Here is a 24,767-nt window from a genome sequence, read left to right on the forward strand (position 1 = left end):
GAAAGTATAAGACAAGATAGTAGATATGAGGTTGCCTTGGATATAGATATGGTGGTAAGACTTAGAGATTGATTATACGTATCTAGTAAACTTACGTTTAAGTACTTTATCCTTGGAGAGGGTCTTAAAAATTTAAGTAATATGGTGACAAATGCCTTAAATAGGATGATCATTGATCTATCATTTTGATGATTTAAGGGTTGGATTTGATTGAAGAATTTAGAGACTTAAGCTTGGTAAGTGAGCTTACCTTAGGAGCATTAAATTGAGTATGTTGAAAGGACTAATAGATTAATAGATGTGATTAGAGGACCTAAGAGTTAAATCTTTTCTTAATAAGCCAAGTAGAAAAGATTGGTAGAGGTATAAATAACCCTTATGCTTGGAAGTGGATGGTGTTTTAAGATAGAATCTATGTGCCTAATAATCTCGAATTAAGGAAGATGATCTTAGATAATGACATAAGAGTACTCTTAACATTCAGTTAGGAGTTACTAAAATGTATCAGAGTAGCGCAGCGAAAACATGGCTTAGGAAGCAAACTGCGAGGAGCTATTCCTATTTTCAAGAAAATTTCGGGGACGAAATTTTTAAAAGGAGGGGAGAATTGTAACATCCCAAATTTTATACAATATTAATAAAAGGGTTATTTTTATGTATTTTAAATATTTATAAAATTATTAAAGGGTTTAAAAATGTAATATCCCAAATTTTAATAAATAAAACAAGTTATTTTGATTTTAAATATTTATTGAGATTATTAGAAGGTTTGTCATATTTTTATTTAAGTATTTTACTATTTACGTATTTTACTATTCATGTATTTTACTATTCACGTATACGTTTTTCACTATTCATAAATACGTATTTACGTATTTGTAAATAGTATTTTACTGTGCATGTGCACAGTAACTGGCGGGGCTGCGGATCTGAAGTTTATAAATTTTAATAAATTTTATTATTTTAATGAATAGTGCATAGTACATAGTAATTTATAATATTATTTTAATGAATAGTGCATAGTGCATAGTAATTTCAAAATTTATATAAATAGGGGCGGTTTTGAAAATTTAGAATTCTAGAGAGAAGGAAATTCTGGAGAAATAGAGAGAGGAAAGAGAGAGGGAATCCAAAAGAGGAGGTTCTGCTCAAGTGGTAGCTCTTGTTTATCTAGGTAAGGGGGAGGAGAACCTTATCTCTTTAAAATCTTATATACTATTATGTATATTTATTTATGTTACTATATTTATTTATTTATTTATTTAGTGGGGTATCCCTAACCTCATCTATTTGCTTATATTTATTTAGTGAGGTGCCCCTAACCTCATTATTGTTATATTTATTCAGTGAGGTGTTACTAACCTCATATAACTCCTTAACTTTTAATTACTATATTTATATATTTATTCAGTGAGGTGTTACTAACCTCATCTAACTACTTAACTTTTAATTACAATGTTTATTTATGTTATTATTATATTTATTCAGTGAGGTGTTCCTAACCTCATCTAACTACTTAACTTTTAATTATTATGTTTATTTATTTACGTTATTATTTAGTGGGGTGTTTCTAACCTCATATATTTGTTTAACCTTTAATTACTATTACTTATTCTATGATTATTCTTATCTATAATAATTATTAATATATTCACATTTTATATTGTTTAATTATTTTATAATAATTGTCATTGTCATTTAATTAATTAGTGCTCTTAATATATTTTATTTAAATTTGTGTTATTTAATTAAAGCTTAAATAATGATAAATTGTTAAATCTATTTTGAGTAATTTTTTATGATTAATATAATTTGTTAAAATGTCTTTTACTCATTTTAAAGATAATTAATACTCTATGGCCATAGATGATAAAGTTTGAATTATTTGTAGCTGGAGGTTTAACCTTGGGGATTTAAATGAGTAAGAAATGGAGGTGAAATATCTTTTGGTTGGTGTTATAATGATGCTCATTTATCCTGACTAGTCACTACAAGTATAATTCAAATTTTATTGTATCAAGAAAATCTAATATTTAATTTGTATATATATTTATATATATATGTAACAGCCCAAGCAACCCGCATGTGGATATTGTCCGCTTTGGCCCACGGCCTCACGGTTTTGCTTCTGGCGATGACACGCATGCCACCCCAAAAGGCCTCCACACAAGGAAGGTATCCACACCCATATATATGGCATGCTTCGTTCGCCTTCCTAACCGATGTGGGACTATATCGTTTTGATTGTGAAGTCCCACATCGGTTAGGAAGGCGAACGAAGCATGCCATATATATGGGTGTGGATACCTTCCTTGTGTGGAGGCCTTTTGGGGTGGCATGCGTGTCATCGCCAGAAGCAAAACCGTGAGGGCTGCGGCCAAAGCGGACAATATCCACATGCGGGTTGCTTGGGCTGTTACATTTGGTATCAGAGCCGGGACCCGGGCCGGTGTGCCAGCGAGGGCGCTGGACTCCCTTGAGGGGGGGTGGATTGTGAAGTCCCACATCGGTTAGGAAGGCGAACGAAGCATGCCATATATATGGGTGTGGATACCTTCCTTGTGTGGAGGCCTTTTGGGGTGGCATGCGTGCCATTGCCAGAAGCAAAACCGTGAGGGCTGCGGCCAAAGCGGACAATATCCACATGCGGGTTGCTTGGGCTGTTACATTTGGTATCAGAGCCGGGACCCGGGCCGGTGTGCCAGCGAGGGCGCTGGACTCCCTTGAGGGGGGGTGGATTGTGAAGTCCCACGGCCAAAGCGGACAATATCTACATGCGGGTTCTTGGGCTGTTACAATATATATATATGTTAAATTTTTGTTTATAAATAATTCTGTTCATTCTTTTGAATTATTGTATTTATTGGATATTGTTCTTACTCCTTCCTTTCTTTGTTTTTAAATTAAATATATTATAAATAGACGGACCAACTTGAGGTTCCAGATCATTTTGCTGTCCTACATGGAAGGAAATTGGAATATGGAGGCTATTTGATGGATTTATTATAACTTTACTTGTCAATCATATTATTTTAATTGTAATTTTCTTTCTGTTATGAATATATATATTGTATTAAAAGAGTAAGGAAAAAGGAATAATGTGTAAAAGAATACGTTATTCTAAATATTTTAGAACGATATATTATATATTAAATTCACAAGATATTCTTTTCTTTACTTTTATTAAATAAATATATAGATATTATTAGTGATATAATTGCGAAAACATTATAAAAAAAAATTTATAATTTTTATTGTATAAATTGGGTATTAGAATTTGGGCGTTACATTTGGTATATATATATTCAACTTGATATTTTTTTTTTGTTGTATTCATCTCCAATTCAAGAATAAAGGATCCGATCGTTAGATTTTTTTTTTATCAACAATGACTACATTAGGAAAACCTCAATTTGAAATGTATTAGAAAAAATTAGATTCTGGCTCGTTTATCCACCAAAAAAAAAAATTGAAGGTTGTTCACACGTTAAAAAAAGAGAAAAGTGAGAAGTGGACAGGGAACTTTTAAAGAAAGAGAAAAGTGAGAAGTGAGAGAAAGAAAGAAAAGAGAGAAAGATAAAAATAATCTTGGTAAAGGGGAATAGAACTTTATCTTTTTAAAATTTTATATGTTATTATGTTTATTTAATTATGTTATATTTTGTGTATATTTATTTAGTGAGGTGTCCTTAACCTCATTTATTTGCTTAATCTATGATAATTTTTACTCATAATAATTAATGAGGTGTTCCTAGTTTGTGTTGTTTAATTATTTTATGATATTTATCAATGTTAATTATTTGATTAATATTCTCTAATACATTCCATTTATGTAATTTAGTTCAAGTAATCTTTTGATATTAATATTAATTATAATATAATTTTATTGAAAATATCTTAAATTCATCTTATTGATAAAATTATTTTATGGCCATAATAATAAGTTTGAATTAATTTTTAGTTGGAGGTTTACCATGGGGATTTACATGAGTAAAGATTTAAGGTGATATAACTTTTAGTTATTTATTATTATAATATTCATTTATCTTGACTAATCACTATAAGTATAATTCAAATTTTTATGTTAAGTATCATTAATATATTTTCTAGTATTAACTATTGATATGCATGTTATTTGATTATAAATATTTATTTGAAAATTGTTCTCACTCCTTATGTTTCTTGTTTAAAAATTTAATTAATTATAATAAAAAAATAGATGGACCTACCGACACTTCCAAGACCTTTCACTTTCATCATCTTCGCGGTATTTCCAAGAACCACTTGGTCTATAGATGTTGTCGCCAACTCAGTCACTTTTCAAGAATTGACACTATCAACTTTTATATTTTCTCCTACTCAAGAAATTTCTATCGTTATTGATGGACCGATAGTGGTCACCTTTTTCTTACCTCCAACCAACAACTACTCAAGAAATTCCTATCGTTATTGATGGACCGATAGTGGTCACCTTTTTCTTATCTCCAACAAACCATGTCAATCCTATTGTGAACTTGTATGATCAAACAAATATGTAAATATTATAAAAATAGTGTAAGAAATAAGTAGTTTATAAGTATGTACATTATTGTAAATATATTTGTTTAATATGTGATGTAAATATAAAGTACTATATGTAAGCAAGTTCATACAATTTTCTTTTATTTTATATATAATAATATTAATGATATAATGTACATAATTATTTTATACGTATAATATTGGACTTAATATTCACACGACTAGAAGTTTCACAACCCAATAGTATGTAAGACAAAAACAAATGTGAAAAAGAAATAAATAGAAAACAAATTCATTTAAAACTCATAATTGATCATAAAACACTACTAGAAAAGTGTTATTTTCCTGTAAAATATTAACAGAAATTTTTTGCGAATTTTCTTGCAAAAAAATATTCGCAAAAATTTTTTTGCGAAAAATAATTTACGGATATTTCTTACAAATTTTGCTACAATTTTAATTATCATATAAATTTTTTCCATGGTAAAAATTTGTAGAAAATATTATAAGTATTTTATTTTATTTCTTGCAGATTTTCTTGCAAAAATAAATTTGCAAGTAATGTTTACTAAATGATAGAAAAATTTTGCAGGTAACTTTTTTTGCGAATTTTTCTACAAATTTTAATCCACAGGAAAAATAACAACATTTAAATTTATAAGTTTAATATTTTTAAAAAAATTTCAAGTCCCACATCGATTGAAAACAAAACAATTAAAGAGTATATAAGTTTGGACAACACTTTCCTTACAACTTGATTTGTATGGTTGAGTTTAGGCTTATAATCTACAATCTTAGAATTTAAAAGATTATGTATCACATCACATGTTGGAGGCATGGAAACAAATGTTTCAGATGAATTCATTGTGAGCCTTTAAAAGTTGAAAAATTATTGATAGAATTTATAGTAATTTCTTTAATTTTTTTCATAAAAAATTTCCCTGCAGAATTTCTTGCAATTTTTTTTACAAGAAACTTTCCTGCAAATTTTTTCATAAGAAATTTTCCTGCGAATTTTAAAATTAGCAAAAATGTATTATCCACGAAGGTATTACCGCAAAAAAAATTTCGTAGTTAAGAACAACATTTCCTGCAAATTTTTCATAAAACTTTGCAGAAAAAATCACATCTAATAAGAGAAATTCTAGTAGTAAAATAGGAGCTTCATCGACATAGTCGTATCAAGATATAAATCTTTTACCATTGAATAAGAATGATATGATAAGAGATGATTGATGTTCATCTTGCACCTTTTGCGTAGTACTATTTTTTGTTTCTGCCATTATCTTTGTCAGTGTACAATGAGGTGCGCATCGGTCAACTTTGGTCAATTTTGGAGTAAGAAAGCTTTATCCGATGTAAGCTGAGTAACAAATTTTTGGTATGTAACGGGTTACGAATTCATCGATTGGGAATGATTGGATTGATGTTTCCATAACCTTTCAAACTCCATTAATGTCACAAAGACAAAACCTTTAAAGGTTTGTAACTGCAGAAATAGATAACAGAATGCACTAATATTTATGTTGGCTCACTTAATTTGTGGTGGTTTGAATTTGCTAGAAATTAGTGATTTGGGGTGGAGTGGGGAAGAGTGGAAATTTGCTTGGGATTGAGAAAGGAAAAAGGGATGAGGTAGAATTTGGAAATGAGTTATTGATTCTACAAATGAGCAAAGGATGCTTTGTCCATTTGTAGAATTAGAGAAACATATTGGGAATTTGGGAATGAGTGAGATGCAAAGGATTCTCCGGAGAAGAACAAATCAGAGAAATTGGGAGGAAAAGGGCAAAGGAGACGAAACAAGATAGAAAAATTAAAAACTAACACATTATTCAATATGACTCTGTACCGTCCCGGCCTATTTCCGATACGATTCATAGGAGTGGTTGCTTAAGCCCTTTCGCCTTTCAAGCTCAAGGTTGGAAGGCAAGTGTACCGTCCCGGCCTATTTCCGATACGATTCATAGGAGTGGTTGCTTAAGCCCTTTCGCCTTTGAGGCTTAGGGCTGGAAGGCTAGTGTACCGTCTAGGTGAAAACCCGACTAGTATACCGTCTAGGTAAAAACCCAACTAGTATACCGTCTAGGTAAAATCCCGACTAGACCCTCGACTCGTCTAATACCCGACTGGACCGTCACAGGGTGTGGCAACTCGGTTCTAACCCCAATTACATGCACCCGCGAGGGGATTCACCGTTTTCCCGACAGGTCCCCTTGTAAAGGCATTCTCGGTAAAATACCGACTTGACTAACAACCACTCACCCCCATGGCTTCAGGATAAGAGCGGTTAAGGAGAATCCCAAAAATCGCAGGGCCCACGAAGCCCATAAACACAAAAGTATAAAACCCAAAACCCTAGAGCTAGGACGACAGATTACACTTTTGAATGCTCTGGCTTTGAGACTTGACCTAGGAAAAAACCCTAGTCCACCTTTTGGTCGGAACATTTTGGCGCCCACCGTGGGGTTACGGTGAAACTTTCCCTACGCCCCAAGAAATACAAAAAACCTACGCCCTACTATGGCAAGAGGCGGAGCACTCAACCAATCGTCAAACCTCTCCGATGACAGACAGTTCCACTTCCAACCTCCAAACCCAACAGAAACGGCGCGCCCGCCACCAACGCCAACGCCAGCCCCATCAAGTCCCAACTCTACAACCCCAACCATCAAGTTTACCAGCCGCAATCGCGCTACCATGGGCGGTGCCGCTCCCACTGCAACCTCTGTTGCTGCTGCCGCTTCTGGACCATCCTGATGATGCTCGACGTGGTGCTCCTCGCCGCCATTGTCAGCGCCGCACTGTACGTACTGTACCATCCCCACCGCCCTGAATTCTCCGTGACGAACCTCCGCATTGCGAGGATGAACCTGACGACGCCGTCGGACTCGCCCTCGCACCTCAACACGCTCTTCAACCTCACGCTCATCGCCAAGAACCCCAACAACCACATGGTCTTCTTCTACGACCCATTCTCCGTAACGGTGTTCTCGAACCCCGTCCCCGTGGAAAACGGCTCCGTGACGGCGTTCTCCTCGGGCAAGAACTACCAGATGAGCCTCCGCGCGGTGCTCTCGGGGTCGCAGGATCTGGACATTGACTCCCTAAGCAGTGTGAGATCGGGTCTGAAGATGAAGAAGGGTTTCCCCGTTCAGATTCAGACGGACACCAAGGTGAAGATGAAGATGGACTCGCTCAAGAGCAAGAAGGTCGGAATCAGAGTCACCTGCAACGGAATCAGAGGCACCGTTCCCGCCGACAATCACGAGGTTGCATCCGTCGTCGACTCCGAGTGGAGTACGAGGAACTGTTGGAGGGCATGCGCGAGCATTGATCAGCGGCTTGAAAGAGAAGGCGTGGTCAAGGTTTTTAATGAGGTCCAAATATAAGTCAAACTAAAAAGTCAAAACTTCTAAACACAAGCACGTGCGGAGGGGCTTTGCTGGAAATCCGTCTCGATCTTAGAATTGGATTCGGTGATGAAAGCTTAGATGAAAGAAGAAAATGTAGAGATCGGGACAAGGTTTTGAGTCTGAGACTCGCAGAATTTAACACCAACATCAGACGCGACCATTAGACTAAAAATTCGATCCTTCTTTGCTCTGTAATGAGGTACCATCAAATAATAAAAATCATTATTTTCAAATTGATTCTGATTTGTAGGCAAACTCGTGATTGATCGGTTAAATTCCGACTGGGCGAGTATAAATAACTCGAAGAACTCGTGATTGTCGGCAATAGTCCGGTTGGACGAGTATAAATAACTCGAAGAACTCGTGATTGTCGGCAATAGTCCGGCTGGGCGAGTATAAATAACTCGATTGATGAAACTCGTGATTGATCGGTTAAACTCCGACTGGGCGAGTATAAATAACTCGCAGAACTCGTGATTGTCGGCAATAGTCCGGCTGGGCGAGTATAAATAACTCGATTGATGAAACCCGTGATTGTCGGCAATAGTCCGGCTGGGCGAGTATAAATAACTCGATTGATGAAACTCGTGATTGATCGGTTAAACTCTGACTGGGCGAGTATAAATAACTCGAAGAACTCGTGATTGTCGGCAATAGTTCGGCTGGGCGAGTATAAATAACTCGATTGATGAAACTCGTGATTGTCGGCAATAGTCCGGCTGGGCGAGTATAAATAACTCGATTGATGAAACTCGTGATTGTCGGCAATAGTCCGGTTGGGCGAGTATAAATAACTCGAAGAACTCGTGATTGTCGGCAATAGTCTGGTTGGGCGAGTATAAATAACTCGATTGATGAAACTCGTGATTGATCGGTAAACATCCGAATGGGCGAGTATAAGTAACTCGAAGACAAAGTTTATGATTCAAGATTGATTCCTAACTCGACCCACCATTGTTAACCGGAATTTGGACGATTCCAGACTACGAATCAGAATTTGACCGATCCTTTCATATAATTACAGCTTAATGTTGATTTGAATTCTAGTTCATTGCCGACCACATGGATAAAATTTCGTGATAAAGATATTTTTCATGATAAAAATATATACTTCTCTTCAAATACGCGAATCGGCATTTGGGGCGATCAGGTGGTTGAGTTTCCTTTTGAATTAGATATTTCTCATATTACTGTTGCTAACCATACAATTAAATTCTATCCCAAACTTAGGAAACTTCTTTTGATTCGGCAATTTGCCGATCACGCGGGTAAGTTGCATTTAAACAAAAGTTTTGCAATCATTTTGAGTCAGCATCGTGCCGATCGCGTGGTTAAGTTTCTCCAGTATTGGAAATTCTTCATACATAATTTTTAGTCGGCGTTGGGCTAATCTCATGGTTAAAGGACATTTAAACTTAGGTTTCCCAATAATTTTCATTCGGTGTGTTGCCGATCACTTGGTTAATTTTGAATTAATTTCCACTTGTACCAATCGACATTTGACCAATTGGTTTCACACGGCCCCACTGAATTTTTGATCTAAAATCAGAATTTGACCAATTTAGAATAATTTTTAATCTACTCGGAATTTGGTCGAGACATGATTCACATGCCATTTTGAACTTAGAATAATTTATTGTTTTTCTTACTAAGCATTATGACGATTGTTTTAACTTAGAATATTCTTACAAACTTAGAATAATTTGTTATTTTTTGAACTCGGCATTTGGGCGACTGGGTATGGAAAACGTTCATTTTTAGAAAAAGTTGGCGTTCAATGTTGGGGTCGGAATCAGGGCGATTTGCCTTGGAAGACTTCACATTCGCTGCTTGGAAATATATTCCACTTTCAATTTAAGTCAGCTTTCATCCGATTGGTTGTCCAAATGTATCTCGTGGAAATTATTCCACTCAACATTTGATCATTTTGACTCGGTTTATAACCGACTAATTAATCACTTCTTTTAGTTCGAGTCGGTATTTAACCGGTTATTTGTCGTAATTTTACTCTTACTTGAAAAACTTCAGCCAAATTTTATTTTAGAAAATTTTCCAATCGGTTACAGTCGAAATTTCGGCGATTACGATTGTTTAAAAAGCCAGTTTTTAACTTGGTCCTTTCTTTCACCAAACAAAGTCAGAATTCGGGCGACATATCTCGTTAAAATTGATTATCAACACGCGTGATTTTCACTTCATTTGAGTCGGAATTCTGGCGATCAACTATGAACTCGGTTCTTGGACGACCAAATTATATCCGGAATGTGAACGATCACGTTGCTCAAACGAGTTTTCCATTGGATTTTAACTTTGAGTATTTTTTGTATTTTTCAAAGATCGGATTTTGGACGACTTCCTTTGATTCAAAAATTGTTTTAACTTAGAAATTTGTTCCACTCTTCGCAATGGACATCGAGATTTAGCGATTTATAGGAGTGGTTGCTTAAGCCCTTTCGCCTTTCAGGCTCAGGGCTGGAAGGCAAGTGTACCGTCCCGGCCTATTTCCGATACGATTCATAGGAGTGGTTGCTTAAGCCCTTTCGCCTTTCAGGCTCAGGGTTAGAAGGCTAGTGTACCGTCTAGGTGAAAACCCGACTAGTATACCGTCTAGGTAAAAACCCGACTAGTATACCGTCTAGGTAAAATCCCGACTAGACCCTCTACTCGTCTAATACCCGACTGGACCGTCACAGGGTGTGGCAACTCGATTCTAACCCCAATTACATGCACCCGCGAGGGGATTCACCGTTTTCCCGACAAGTCCCCTTGTAAAGGCATTCTCGGTAAAATACCGACTTGACTAACAACCACTCACCCCCATGGCTTCAGGATAAGAGCGGTTAAGGAGAATCCCGAAAATCGCGGGGCCCACGAAGCCCATAAACACAAAAGTATAAAACCCAAAACCCTAGAGCTAGGACGACAGATTACACTTTTGAATGCTCTGACTTTGAGACTTGACCTAGGAAAAAACCCTAGTCCACCTTTTGGCCGGAACAGACTCTATGCAGCGAAAAATATTGCAACACATTTAACGTAGTATATTAAAATATTAAATTAATATTATAAAATTAAACATAGAAAGTCTTTTTCGGTCGGACACGGGTTATCATGATTTTTATTTTTCTGACCCGAAACCGTTCGACATTACCCATTTTAAACCATTTTCTTTACTTCATGCAACCGGATTCTCAAAATCGATCGTTTGGAAATCTTCTTCTAAATTCGGATTACATGGGTTACAGATAGGTTCAAGAATATTGGTCACCTCTAGTGTTCATTACTGACCTTATAGGTATCATTCATTTTGGTGGTCATCGTGAGTTGGACAATTGTTGAGGGCTCTATTGTTGGAAGAGTATGAAAATTAATGTTATTTACTATTTAGTCTATATAATATAAAAAATAATTATATAATTAAGTTATATAAAAAATAACTTAGAGAAAATAAATTAATTGTAAAGTATTAATTAATAATTATTTATTTAATCAGTCAAAAAAATTAATCTTAATTTTAGAAAAATAAATGAGTAATATTTAATGTAAAAAAGTAAAATGTGATATGTTATTAATCGTTTCCTCTCTCTCCATCTCTCTCTCTTCCTAATCAGAGTGAACTTCTATAAATGCTAATGTAAAATCATAATAAATAAGAGTTGTCTTTAACTATCTCCTTTTTCTTTTCCCTCTATTTTTTATTCTTAATTTTCATTCTATTTTTTAAATTATGATTTATCTTTATAACATTCTTCATACAATGACACTTTATACAACTTTTTGTTAGTCAAAATTATTCATCGGTTAGAATCCTTCGCGGGTAGTTCTTCTATTTTTAAGATCAACAATTAATCCTACAAACCAATACAAGACTTTCTAGTGTGCTTTTTCTTCACTTGCACATACTTGAAAAACCTTTTCAAAAGGTCATCCATCCTTAAATTTCTTCAAGTTAAATACTCTTAATTGTGGTGTTTTTTTTTTGTAATGAATTATTGAAAAATAAATACATCTTGTTATCATAGATAATACAAATTAATTATTTTAAATCTTCATCAATTTCATAGTCACAAATATCTAAATCCCTCTCGTTCAGTCATCCTTGAATCACACCGTACTAGAAAAGAGGATCTACATTGATATCATTTATAACACCACTTTGATTTGACGTCTCAACGACACCACTTTATGACATTTTATATAGTGGCAATCTTATTTCATTGAAATTTTGAGATCAGATTGCTAATTTATACTTCTCTTTCACGAGCTTATTTGTAATGTATCACTATTATTAATCTATTTTTTTGATGTGTGGTGGTATTTAAGGATAACTCAATTTTGTATGACTGTACTGTACATTTAATATTTATTTTTAAGAATTATGTGTTTAATTATCTTTATATTTTACACTTTTAAGCTTGAAACTTATAATCATAAATAATATTTAAATACTTATAAAGATATTATTTTTTTACTTCACTCGTGAAAAAAAAGAGTTAAAGTTCAGTTGTCCTTCATTCACATTCATCTATAATCTAGGTATACATGGAGAATGGATGATTAAATCTTTCAAATTCTTCTAGTAGCTCTTAGATGCCCAATAAATATATTGACGATGAGGATTCTATTCTCGAAAATGACTTTTATTAGCTTACGAAGATTTCTATCATTTGTTAAGATATCTTTTTGATGAGTTAGAGTGATTTTGGGATTCGTGTAGATATTGTCATGACTTAAACTCTTTTTATTTTTTTTTAAGTTTTATTTTTTATTTTTTATTTTTTGTTTACATTTAGAGAGATAGTCAATATCCTTTGATTTTGTATATATTTTATGATTTGTGATGATGGTAATCATATTAACAACAATAATGTATGCAGTTTTTTTTAATGATAAGGAGTTATTTATAATTATGTAAATATGTCAGTTATATATATATATATATATATATATATATATATATTCAAGAATGCGTTTGACAATACAAACAATCTTTTCAGAAAAAAATTCTTCTTGTTTTAAATTAACATAATTTAGTATAATTAAAATAAATTAGCTAAATAAGTAATGTAATTTGGATGACACAATGCATGATGTTGTTATTTTATGTATGTATTACTCGCGGAGGTTTTATTATGTAATGTTTTTAAATACTTTTTTTTCATTGTAGATTTGGACTCTTCGTTATTCTCTCCACACACTTTTGATGAAATTTTGAGGAAGACGCACTACTAGAAATATGCCATTTATTTAAGAATTTTCATGCGAAAAAATATTTATAGGAAATTATTACAAAAATTCTTGCAAATATAAATTTGTAATAAATTATTGCAAATATTTTTATAATTTTAAATTCATAAAAAATTCTTACAAATTTTATTACAAAAATATTTATTATATGAATTTTTTGTTGCAAATAAAAATTTTTAAAAAATTTTGCAAGAATTTTTTTATTTTCCTACAAATTTTGTTTTAAATATAAATTTGCAAGTAATTTATTTTTTTGGGTGAGTAGTATTTCCTGCCAATTTTCTTATTTATGATTATTTTTATTAATTTAAAAACTAAAAATATTTTTGACTCCTCCGTCTTCCTTCACTGTACTGATTGCATTCACCTCCGCAACACTATTTTTCTCATCCTCTTCGTTTCCGTCGTTTCCGTCACATACACGCTCAAGCTCGTCTCCACCTCACGCGCCTGCAACCACCTTCCCTTCGCCACTCACACCTTCATCGTCAATGCCTCCGCCTCCGCCTCCGCCCTCCTCCGTCGCCAGTCCCGCCAAACCAACCCCGAGGACCGCACCGCCCTCCGCCACGTCGTCTTCGGCATCGCCGCCTCCGCCAAGCTCTGGAACCAGCGCAAGAACTACATCAAGCTCTGGTACAGACCTAGGGAGATGCGCGGCGTCGTCTGGCTCGACCAGAACATGACGCCGGAGCCCGACGAGGACTCTCTCCCGCTGGTAATTGTTCCCAGAACTAGCACAAGGTCAGAGCTTGTAGTTGATTCTAGAAAAGAAGTTGGTGTTGCTGGAAGAACAATGCCATTCCTCTTGTAGTCAAAGCCACCAGATATACGTAAATTTCCAAACAACAAAAATGATGTGGATAAGGCCCCCCTCCCTCCTGTAACCGAATCTGTAGCTTCTAAGGGTAGTGAATTAAGCAGTTTAGCTGATAAAAACAATTTCCCTGCTTGTGTAAGCTCAACACAAGGTATTCTTACATCTTTGAAAGGCTTAAATCATGCTAGGTGTTATGAAACTGGTAAATATTCAATAAATTGATAGAGCCAAGTGCTATTAATCAGCACAATTTTTACGCATCCTATATCCAGAACACAACTATGTTTTTTTTTCCAATGATTGATATTTATGCAATATGCTTTATAGTCAAAATCTATTTAATTGTAACTTGTACTGTTAGTGTTATAGCAATTGTCCAACTCTTAACTTTTTGGTAAAATGGTTAATGAGTTAAGGGCTTTGAGTATGATTATCAAAACAAATTCTTGTATTGAATGAACTATGCAGCTTGAAATTAAGGCCTAAAGGAACTTGATATCTATGGTGGTAAGTATGAACTTGATTCTGTTATGGAAGAAGTGAAAAGGTTAATTGAAGTGTACAAATTACCCATATCAGCACTTGCTGCCACGAGTGACTATTTTTTTCTTTGGTGGCCAAAACGTGAATTTATTTGCAGGGCATCATAAAATTAAAATGTGAAAGTTATAAGAATTGTGAACTTGCAGGGCATCATAATATTAAAAAAAAATATAAAAAATTACCTGCGATTTTTCCTAGGAAATTTACTTGCGAATTTGAAATTTTGCAGAAAATTTACCTACAAAATTTTAATTTTGCAGAAAATTTACTTGGGAAATTTTAATTTTGCAAGAAATTTACTTGCAAATTTTAAATTTTGTGGAAAATTTCTTGCAAAAATTTTGTGAATTCTAAAATTTGTAGAATATTTTTTGCAAATTTTTTAAGAATTCTTTTTCCACAATAAAGTTTGCTGCCATTTTTTTTTGCAAGAAAGTTTTCTATAGATTTTTTTTATAGCAAAAATCATAAGAATTTTTTTTACGAATTTTGAAATTGGCAAGAAACAATTATCCATGAAGGTATTAGCTGCGAAAATAAATTTGTAGAAAAATTCGTAAAAAACTTATTTCCTACAAATTTTAATGAAAAATTCCTAGGAAAATCTTTAGGTAATAGAAAAAATTCTAGTAGTGACGTACGGGACAAAAAATAAAATAAAATGCATGTCTAAAATTAAATGACATTTTTATCTCTTTTCTTTTGAATTATATAACTATGTTAACCAGAGATAAATATTTCTTGCATGTTATAAATGTGCTGATGCTATGTCCATATTAAAGTTTTCTTGGTTATTTTGTATATATTGATTTTATAAATTTTTGAAATCTGAATTATAATCTTTTAATATCTCCGAGAATGTACTTTTTTTTTTGTTGGTAAAATTGATTTTTAGATATATTATTTTAGTCTTGTACAAGATTAATGAATAAAAAAATGTATAAAAAGATAGAAAGATAACTTATTATTATTATTATTATTATTATTATTATTATTATTATTGATCCAATTGAACATCTATTATACCTTTTTGTCTTTAATAATAATATATATAATAAATAATGGCATTTTTCCAGGTAGGTGTTAAGAGAAATATTAAAAGCGTTAACTCAAGCATTTTTCACTCATATGAATTTGGTGAATTGGTTTGTCAAGATTCATTTTAACAAAAAAAAAAAAAATGGAATCGAGTCCAATCTCTTGCTTTGTTTTAATACATTTTCTTAATATTTCAAATTTTGGAAAAATATGAAGAAAAAAAAATTGTGAGTGTATCCTTCAATTGGGGACATGACGTTGGAATGGATTTTAAATAAATTTAAATATAAGAACGGTGTCTTTTTTTAACATGTGGAACTGCCTGATTTTCACTGGTTCACAAGGTTCGATTTGATTGTGTTATCCAATTCCAATTGAACTAGTTCGATTAGTAGGTTAAAACTAGTTTCTCAGTTTTAAACCCCCACTAATTTTTCAGTTTTTTTTTATAATAATATATATAATATTATATTATTTTTATTTAAAATCTAAAAACAGAAAAAACAAAACTAAAAAAATTACAAAATTAAAATTGAATTTGAATCTTTATGCAGTTATTTTTGTGTGAGAAGGAAGATTTTTTTAATTTTTTTAATATGTTACAAAAATTAACAACAAATTACATGTTTTTAGAGGGAAAAAAAGTTTTTATGAATTTAAATTGTAAATCAAAATAAAAAAAATTATAAATTAATAATGTATGTATTTTAAATAAAAAAACCATAAGTTGATATTAATTTCTTTTTGGATATTTTATATATATTTTTATTTTTTTTTTATTTTTTTTAATTCTTTTCACATTTTGAGATTTTTCTCTATTTCTAAAATATTTTAAAATGTAGAAGAGTAAAATTGGAGAAGAAAAAAAATAAACTTCTTCTTCCATCTCTACTCCTTTTTGCTTGAATAGTTAAACTATACATTAAAGTGATCTTTGAGGTTAGTATATTTAAAGTTATTATTTTTATATTACTTTATTTAAACTATTTTTTTTATTTTTAATGAAAAATTCAGTATTTTAATTTTTATTTACTCAGACTATTTTTATGTTTAGAAGAAACATTGTATGTTATAAACATTGCATTAATTAAAATTATATTGCTTTTAGTTACTTATATATAGAGAAGGAATTTTGATAATATTGAAAATAAACAAATCATTCAATTATGATATGTATTTGTCTTTATAGAAATTTTATTTTATATTTTGATAAATTTATGTATTTAAATATGGCTATTGCTAAGGTGCCAGTTTATTTGAGAGGGTTTTGATGCCTCTTCTACATCAGCAAATTAAATGTTGACACGTGTGTTTAACAAGCCGAGTCATGGTCAGCTCTTTCATAATTGGTCGAGGGACAATTTTGAAATTTCACTTGGGACAGTACCTACAAACTCCACTTCCACCTTTCCCTCACGGCAACAAGTTCCATCATAGTTATGCAGTGTGAACTCTCGACATTCTGAGCAGGATCCTATCCAGTGACTATGTAAATAGCTGAAACGATGTTACTAACATGAGCGTTGAAGCCATCAAGAGCACCAGCAGCAGCGGAACTAGCAAGGTTTTTCAACATGTTAAGCTCCACTAAAGCCTCGACGCTACTCTTCAACACTTTCTTCACCACTTCTTCCTTAATCACAGCCTCACACACCACTGACTTCCCTCGCCCCTCAATCCAGTTCAGCCCCCAACTTTCTTATTTGAATAATAATTTCCTGATGGATGACGAATTCGTCGGAGAAGATGAGGGATTTTTTGGAATAAACCAGTTGCGTCACTTACTTCATCTGAGAAAACAATAGATTCGTCGAAGAAGACGATAGTTTCGTCACACAAGATGAAGGATGTTCCGAGTGAAATTCCAAAATTATCCCTTAACCGTTGTGAGAGAATTGACCATAACTTACACATGTCAATATCTGATTTGCTAATATTAGAAGGGACACTAAAACCCTCTCAAATAAACTGGCACCGTAGCAATAGTTTTTAAATATTACCCCCACTATTTAAGATTTTTAGATCCGTCGTTCTCTCTCTATATATATATTACTTTTTCTCATGTTATATCTTTTGATATTATTATTAGTATTCATCTTTTTTAATAAATATAATGTTATTTTTTAAGTATCAAAATAGTATTTTCATCATTTTAAAGTTTAATGTTAAAATATAAAGCATAAAATTGATATTACATATTACGATATAAGAATTAATAAAATTTTAAAAATATATATACAAACCAATTTTATGTCATCAAAGGTTTAATATAGAAAAAAATTTATTATTAACAAGAGTCAAAAATATATTACATTATTATATACATTAATTTATAAATGTTATATAATTAAGTTTTTCTATTCTTATAAAATAAAGATAATAATAATTTTAAAATAAAAATAAAATATACTTTAAAAATAAAACTAATAAAAATAATTTATTTTTAATACATTTATTATTGTATAAAATGTATATTAAACAAATACCGCAGGTAAACATACTAGTTATATTATAAAGTTGCATCCTTCTAACCTATGAAGGCAACAAAGAACCATTGATGATTATTTATTACAGCTAGCTATGTTTTAGTATCATAACATTTATTAGGAGTAGTAATATTGCTTTCTCTAACTCTTTCTCTGTTATTTTTTCACTCCATTCAAAGCATATCTGCCATATATATCTTCTAGTAACCTAAGTTCTTAGGAGCGGTTATTGCACTCTCTCAGTCTCAATCCATGCGTTTTATTTTATTTAAAGTTTTAGTAATTTTCATCTATTTTAATTTGATTGATGAATGTAACATTAAGTATTATTTTAAACTATTATATTTTTGATAATTATTATCACATTATTTAATTATGGTAAGAAATCAAAAGGTTTAAGGTATACCGGAAAATTATATAATTTATTTTATAAAATTAAACTTGTTAATTATATTTCTTTAGTTTTTAATCAAAATTTAATATCAGACAAAATTGAGTGGAGGGAATATTTTTTTTCTCCATTTAAAACATATTTGACGTCACAAATTACATAAAACAACGAGCTTTAAATAACAATAAAGGATTGTGTATTGTTCTTTTGGTATCTTTTAATTCCTTCATTGTACTTTTCGATATCAAATATTTCTTGCAAATCAAATTGTCATATAAAAGACACAAATAAGGGAATGGATAGCAGTAAAAAATGGTGTATTGTTCGTTTCCATATTTTTTTATATTTAATTTATGTCTTTTTGACTCTAAGAATAACAAAAGTTTGAAAAGAAAATCCATTTCATTTATTATTTTCTAATTCTACAATTTTTTAATAATATATTAATTATTACGATTAATTTAAAGTCGAATATATATTAATTAATCATAATTACCATTGACTTTTAGGAGTTAAAAATAATAACGTTGATGCATTTTCCCTCATTAAACCTTTAGTATGACATCAATTCTCTTGCAATAAAATGGTATAAAAGCAAGTAGTCCGAAAAGGTTATCATCATCGATCCAATCATTTCATTTATCAGTGAAATTCGGAAAAAATGATGAATACATTATTTTTTGTCTTGTGTTTGGTGGCTACCGGGGCTAGCCATTTAGTTCATGGTATTCAAAATACACATAAAGAAGATCAAGAGCTGGAAAGACAATTAAAGCTCCTAAACAAGCCACCAGTCAAGAGTATTCATGTACTCCCATCCATAGCCTTTTTAAATTTCATTCTATGCTTCTTTTTTTTGTTCAACTTGATCTCATTAAATTGGTTAATTATATATATTGTATTCTGGATTCTATAGACCAAGTTCGGATACATTGTTGATTGCATTGATATTAACAAGCAACCAACATTTGATTATCCTTTGTTAAAGAACCACAAGTTACAGGTATAGACCCCCTTTAATAGCTAAAATGTTTTTAACTTTCTTTATCTCTCTTTGATTATATTTCCTCATAAATTCAACATTTTTTTTAATTATAGAAAAAACCTTTCCATCAAAAATCAAGAAGAAAAACAAATGTGACGAGTTCACAGACTAGATCCATATTTGGGCTTCATAAGGTCCAGTGTCCAACAGGAGCCGTTCCTATTCGAAGAATAACGAAAGATGATCTCATTAGAAACAAATTATTATTAAAAAATCATGTCATGACTAAAGAGGCTCCTGGTTATCATGTAAGTTTTCTCTTATATAATCAAATTTCAGATGTTGTAATTAATTTCTATAAATCGCTCAATTGAAACTCACATGCCATCCAAACGTGATTTTATTAACAGCGTGTATCGGTCCATTTTGAACCCATAAATGAGAAGCAGAGATTTGATCCTTTCTTTGAACACTTGGATTATAAATGCTATTTTGTCCACTAACTTCATAATAAGGATCAGCCAATGGTGTAACAGATGCTTGTGCATACTGCAAATTAAAGCACAATAAATTTAAATAACTATTCAAATTAAAACATTAGACGTGAGCGATTTATAGAAATTAATTACAACATCTGAAATTTGATTATATAAGAGAAAACTTACATGATAACCAGGAGCCTCTTTAGTCATGACATGATTTTTTAATAATAATTTGTTTCTAATGAGATCATCTTTCGTTATTCTTCGAATAGGAACGGCTCCTGTTGGACACTGGACCTTATGAAGCCCAAATATTGATCTAGTCTGTGAATTCGTCACATTTGTTTTTCTTCTTGATTTTTGATCGAAAGGTTTTTTCTATAATTAGAAAAAAGGGTTGAATTTACGAGGAAATATAATCAAAGAGAGACAAAGAAAGTTAAAAACATTTTAGCTATTAAAGGGAGTTGTTTACGGTAGAAATAGTTTTATGGATTTTTTTTACTCGAACTAGCACAGGAAATGTTTCAATTTAGGTATTTAATATTTTCATGAAATTATGAAATGTAATACAAGAAGAGAGACAAAGTAGAAAGTTTTAATGATTGCTTGTCTCTAAATATTCATTAATTATTATCAAGCAATGATGTTCATGTATGTGAATACTCAAATGCACAGAATGAACAACAAGCATATTAACGATATAAATCATGGTTCACTTCGCATAGTGATCAAATTACATTATATGTTAAAGTACATTGATCAAAGTATACAATTCTACTACGTGATTAAAAGGAGAATTAAGAAACTACACTAATTCTACTCCTAAATAGAGAAAAGGAAAATGGTCGAAAAATAGTCATACCCAAAAACAATTCCTTGCACGAAAGCCATATGCGCAGACGGAGAGTGCTTGAGAGTCTAGTTCTAGTATGAGTTTTTCCGACCCATGTAAATAACTACCTTTCTTATATTTATAGCACCATTCAAGGGTAGTTAACTTCATGCATGTATTATTATAGGGAATAACCGCTATCCACTATGCTTGTTACGTGGATTTGGGACGTAACTTCTTGTAACCGTTCTTCCCACGTATCTTATTTTTTGATCTTGCAGTTTAATAACTACCTTGATGCAACCACAAGAAACCTCCAATAACTTCTCTATTTTTCGATCCCATCAATGTTCTACTTGAACTATTTACCTTCAATTTCGAGTATGATCGAATAAGACCTGTACCATGTTCCTAGTAGGTGTTTGATTATTTACCTTATTTTCGAGTAGTATCATGCATATGGATTTCGACTCCTGTAGTTTTCGAGTAGGCATAACAGATGCCCCCTAGGAATTCAATCTAGTAAGCATTGCGATGAGAGATTTGAATTCCTATCGAGAACCATTTTCCGATCTTTCGTCGACTCGCTTAACTAGTGAATGACTATATTTCTTCGATGAAAACCTACTCTCATCCTGCATTTAATGCATATGATCATTTGACAGAACATTGATTGTTTTGACGGCGCGTGCTTGCGCATGAATTTATCTTTGAAAAAACATTTTTGGCAACTGTTACGAAAAATTCAAACTAAATATTTAAATTAATTTGATAAGTCCGTTTCACCTCAAGCCCACTAATGCTTTAAAAACCTTGTTTTTATCGTAGAGTGAAACTACTTTAAAGGAGCCTCGTACGGTACAACCTATCTTCCCATCTTTTTGTTGATAAGACCTCTTGAGTGTGTTGAGATGTCGTTGTCTCCTTTGCGAGGGAAATTCTCTGGCTTGGTTTGGCCACAGACCATGTGGATCTGTCTTTTCTTTGCTTTCTCTTTCACCGTGACATAATTTTGGCCAAATACTCGAATTGGAAGAGTCAGAAGTGCAATTAATCTTCTGAGCTACTCACAATTTAGAATTGAAATTTCGGGTCATGGAAGGGCGAATCCAAATGAGATTGAATTATACAGTTTTACGTTTTTTTTTTTTTAAACGTTATTGATGTTTTTGATGAACCTTAATAGTTTGTTTTGTGCGTAGTATTTTGGATGTGTTCGCTATGTTCACTTCTTGATATATTTTTGTTCACCACCCTTCTATTATATAGAACACTCTTCATAAAACATCATAATGTATTTAAACTAACTAATATTTTCGAATTAGATGTTTTTCTCTTCAACTTATAGCTACTTCCAGCATGAACTCGGTTAGGAAAGTGTTTGGTTTGTATTCTTGGACTATTAAGTCCCACGTGTCCGCACTTATTCTTATCAAATTTTTTGAGTAATTACTTCTGTCTTTTAAGTAATTGCTTTGCCAATTATAGGCAATCACTAGTGCAAAAAAGGGTATTTGTCACCCAATTTACGTCGCAAACCACAAACACCGACGTTGTAAAAACGCGGTGGCAGTTTCGTAAATAAGTGGAGACTAATTTACGTCGGACCTCTCTTAGACCGACGTAAATTAGGTAATTTACGTCGGGTACCTCCAATCCGACGTAAATTTACGTCGGGTACCACTATTCCGACGTAAATTTACGTCGGTTCCCTGTAGTCCGACGTAAATTTACGTCGGTCCCACCGAAATCCGACGTAAATTTACGTCGGAGTTCAACAAGGGCGACGTAAATTTACGTCGGCGACGCCTTATCCGACGTAATAGTTCTCCTATATTGCCCCCAAAGTCCCATTTTCATTCCCGCGCTCACAGTTTATACGAAAATCCTCTGAATTACTTGAGTCTCCCTCTGCGTTTACGGCTACATTCAACGTATCCAAGTTTGTAAGTGTCAGCACGTTGGTCGTTTGAGGTTAGTTTGTTGTCCCCGTAATTTATTTGTTTTTTTTTGCTATTTGTTCCTCTGGAACGGGCCGTTCTGCAAGGAGAACGGGCCGTTCTCCTTGCAGAACGGGCCGTTCTCCTTGCAGAACGGCCCGTTCTCCTTGCAGAACGGGCCGTTCTCCTTGCAGAACGGGCCGTTCTGCTGGAATTTTTTTTGTTGTAATTTGATGATCTGGAACGTCCCGTTCTAGTTTCAGTACGGCCGTTCCAGATGCATTAAAGAAGAGACTTTTTTAGGCATTGACCTTTAGTTTACCATCGATTTTTTAGGGTTGTAGTTTAGGTTAAAAAAATTATGAATAACTGAGTCAATAGTTAATTTGTGTTAATATATAGATAATGAATCGAAGTTGGATGAATGCAAGTCGCATTAGTCAAGAGTACAGAAATGGAGTTGAAGAGTTCTTACAATTTGCAAGAGAAAATGGGAAACCCATCAAAGGGGCATATTATTGTCCATGTGTTCGATGTTTGAATCAGATACGTCAAGAAGTTGGAGAAATACGTGATCACCTGTTTATATATGGTATTGTGAAGAGTTATACAGTATGGACATGGCACGGAGAAATATTAGACATTCCAACAATGTCAACAACTGAAAATTTTGAAGGGATGAACGATAACTTAGAAGAGATGATACGTGATGTTGGTGAAGAAAATTTTGAAAGAGCACATGTGTATGATACCTTAAAGTCTGATTTTGAGCAACCATTATACCCAGGATGCAGTATGTTTACAAGATTATCAGCAACTTTAAAATTGTTTAGTTTAAAAGCAAGAAATGGTTGGACTGATAAAAGTTTCACAGAATTGTTGGAGTTATTGAAGGAGATGCTTCCAGAAGATAACACGTTACCTAATCGCAACTATGAGGCAAAAAAGATACTATGTCCAATGGGTTTGGAGTATAAGAAGATACACGCGTGCCCTAATGATTGCATATTATATACAAATGATTTTGCTACACTGAAAGTGTGTCCCACATGTGGATTGTCGCGGTTCAAAAAGAAAACTGATGGAAGTAATGGTGAGGAAGAAATAGAGGGTCCCCCTGCTAAGGTCTTATGGTATTTGCCAATAATACCTAGGTTTAAAAGATTGTTTGCCATTAAAGAAGATGCAAAAAACCTAACATGGCATGAAAATGGTAGAAAATGTGACAACTTTCTTCGACATCCAGCTGATTCTCCGCAATGGAAGAGGATTGATGAAACATTTCCAGAATTTGGTACAGAGTCAAGAAACTTGAGAATTGGTTTAGCTACAGATGACATGAATCCTTATGGGAACTTAAGTAGTAAACACAGTTCATGGCCAGTTTTGTTGGTCATTTATAATTTGCCTCCTTGGCTATGCATGAAGAGAAAATATATTATGTTGTCTATGATGATATCAGGTCCCCGACAACCAGGAAATGACATAGATGTGTATCTTAGTCCATTGATTGATGACTTGAAAATGTTATGGGACACAGGAGTGGAGGTGTTTGATGCATATCGTGAAGAAAAATTTACCATGCGTGCAATGTTATTTTGCACAATAAATGATTTTCCAGCATATGGTAACCTGAGTGGGTAATGATTTATTCGTGTATTTGGTTATGAAAACTTCTCTAGCCAATGACAGTTTTGTGAGTGATATTAGTTTTTGAACTAATGAATTAAGAATATCTGTAACAAGACAAAACAATATAATCACAATTTTATAAGTGACAGTTTCTTATATGTATTTATATATAATTTGCAATTTACAATTTTTCATTTTAAATTATAATTTATGCATCCTAATCTACACCATTGTGATTATATAAAGACGTACAAATTTATATATTTCTAACAATTTTTGTCAACAAAGGAGGATGTAGAAGGAGGTTTTGGAGTGTATTAATTACTCTTTAAAGAGACCTTTCCATTATGAATACTACTACCACATACTTAAAGATGCACTTCTATTCTAAAATTAAGTTTTGCCTTATTTTATTTATCACATACTAAGAA

General features: G+C 32.6%; 1 protein-coding gene across 1 annotated transcript; it reads left to right on the plus strand.

Moving 5' to 3' along the window:
- Nucleotides 1-5,822: 5,822 nt before the first annotated feature.
- On the plus strand, nucleotides 5,823-13,998 carry LOC145951917 (uncharacterized). The gene is made up of 4 exons (XM_083064106.1): nucleotides 5,823-5,879; nucleotides 6,085-6,156; nucleotides 7,095-7,889; nucleotides 13,615-13,998. The coding sequence occupies exons 1-4, from the start codon at nucleotides 5,823-5,825 to the stop codon at nucleotides 13,996-13,998; spliced, it is 1,308 nt and encodes a 435-aa protein (XP_082920232.1).
- The last annotated feature ends 10,769 nt before the right edge of the window (nucleotides 13,999-24,767 follow it).

Source organism: Cajanus cajan, chromosome 9 (genome assembly GCF_000230855.2).
Source record: "Cajanus cajan strain Asha chromosome 9, NIPB_CcT2T_4, whole genome shotgun sequence".
Lineage (NCBI taxonomy): Eukaryota > Viridiplantae > Streptophyta > Magnoliopsida > Fabales > Fabaceae > Cajanus > Cajanus cajan.

Excerpts from the sequence above, each read along its gene's own strand:
- LOC145951917 (XM_083064106.1), top strand. The coding sequence starts at position 5,823 with ATGAGGTGCGCATCGGTCAACTTTGGTCAATTTTGGAGTAAGAAAGCT. Across the intron at positions 5,880-6,084 it reads GTAAGAAAGCTTTATCCGAT|AAATTAGTGATTTGGGGTGG; the intron begins GTAAGCTGAGTA and ends TGAATTTGCTAG. Across the intron at positions 6,157-7,094 it reads AGAAAGGAAAAAGGGATGAG|ACAGTTCCACTTCCAACCTC; the intron begins GTAGAATTTGGA and ends CTCCGATGACAG.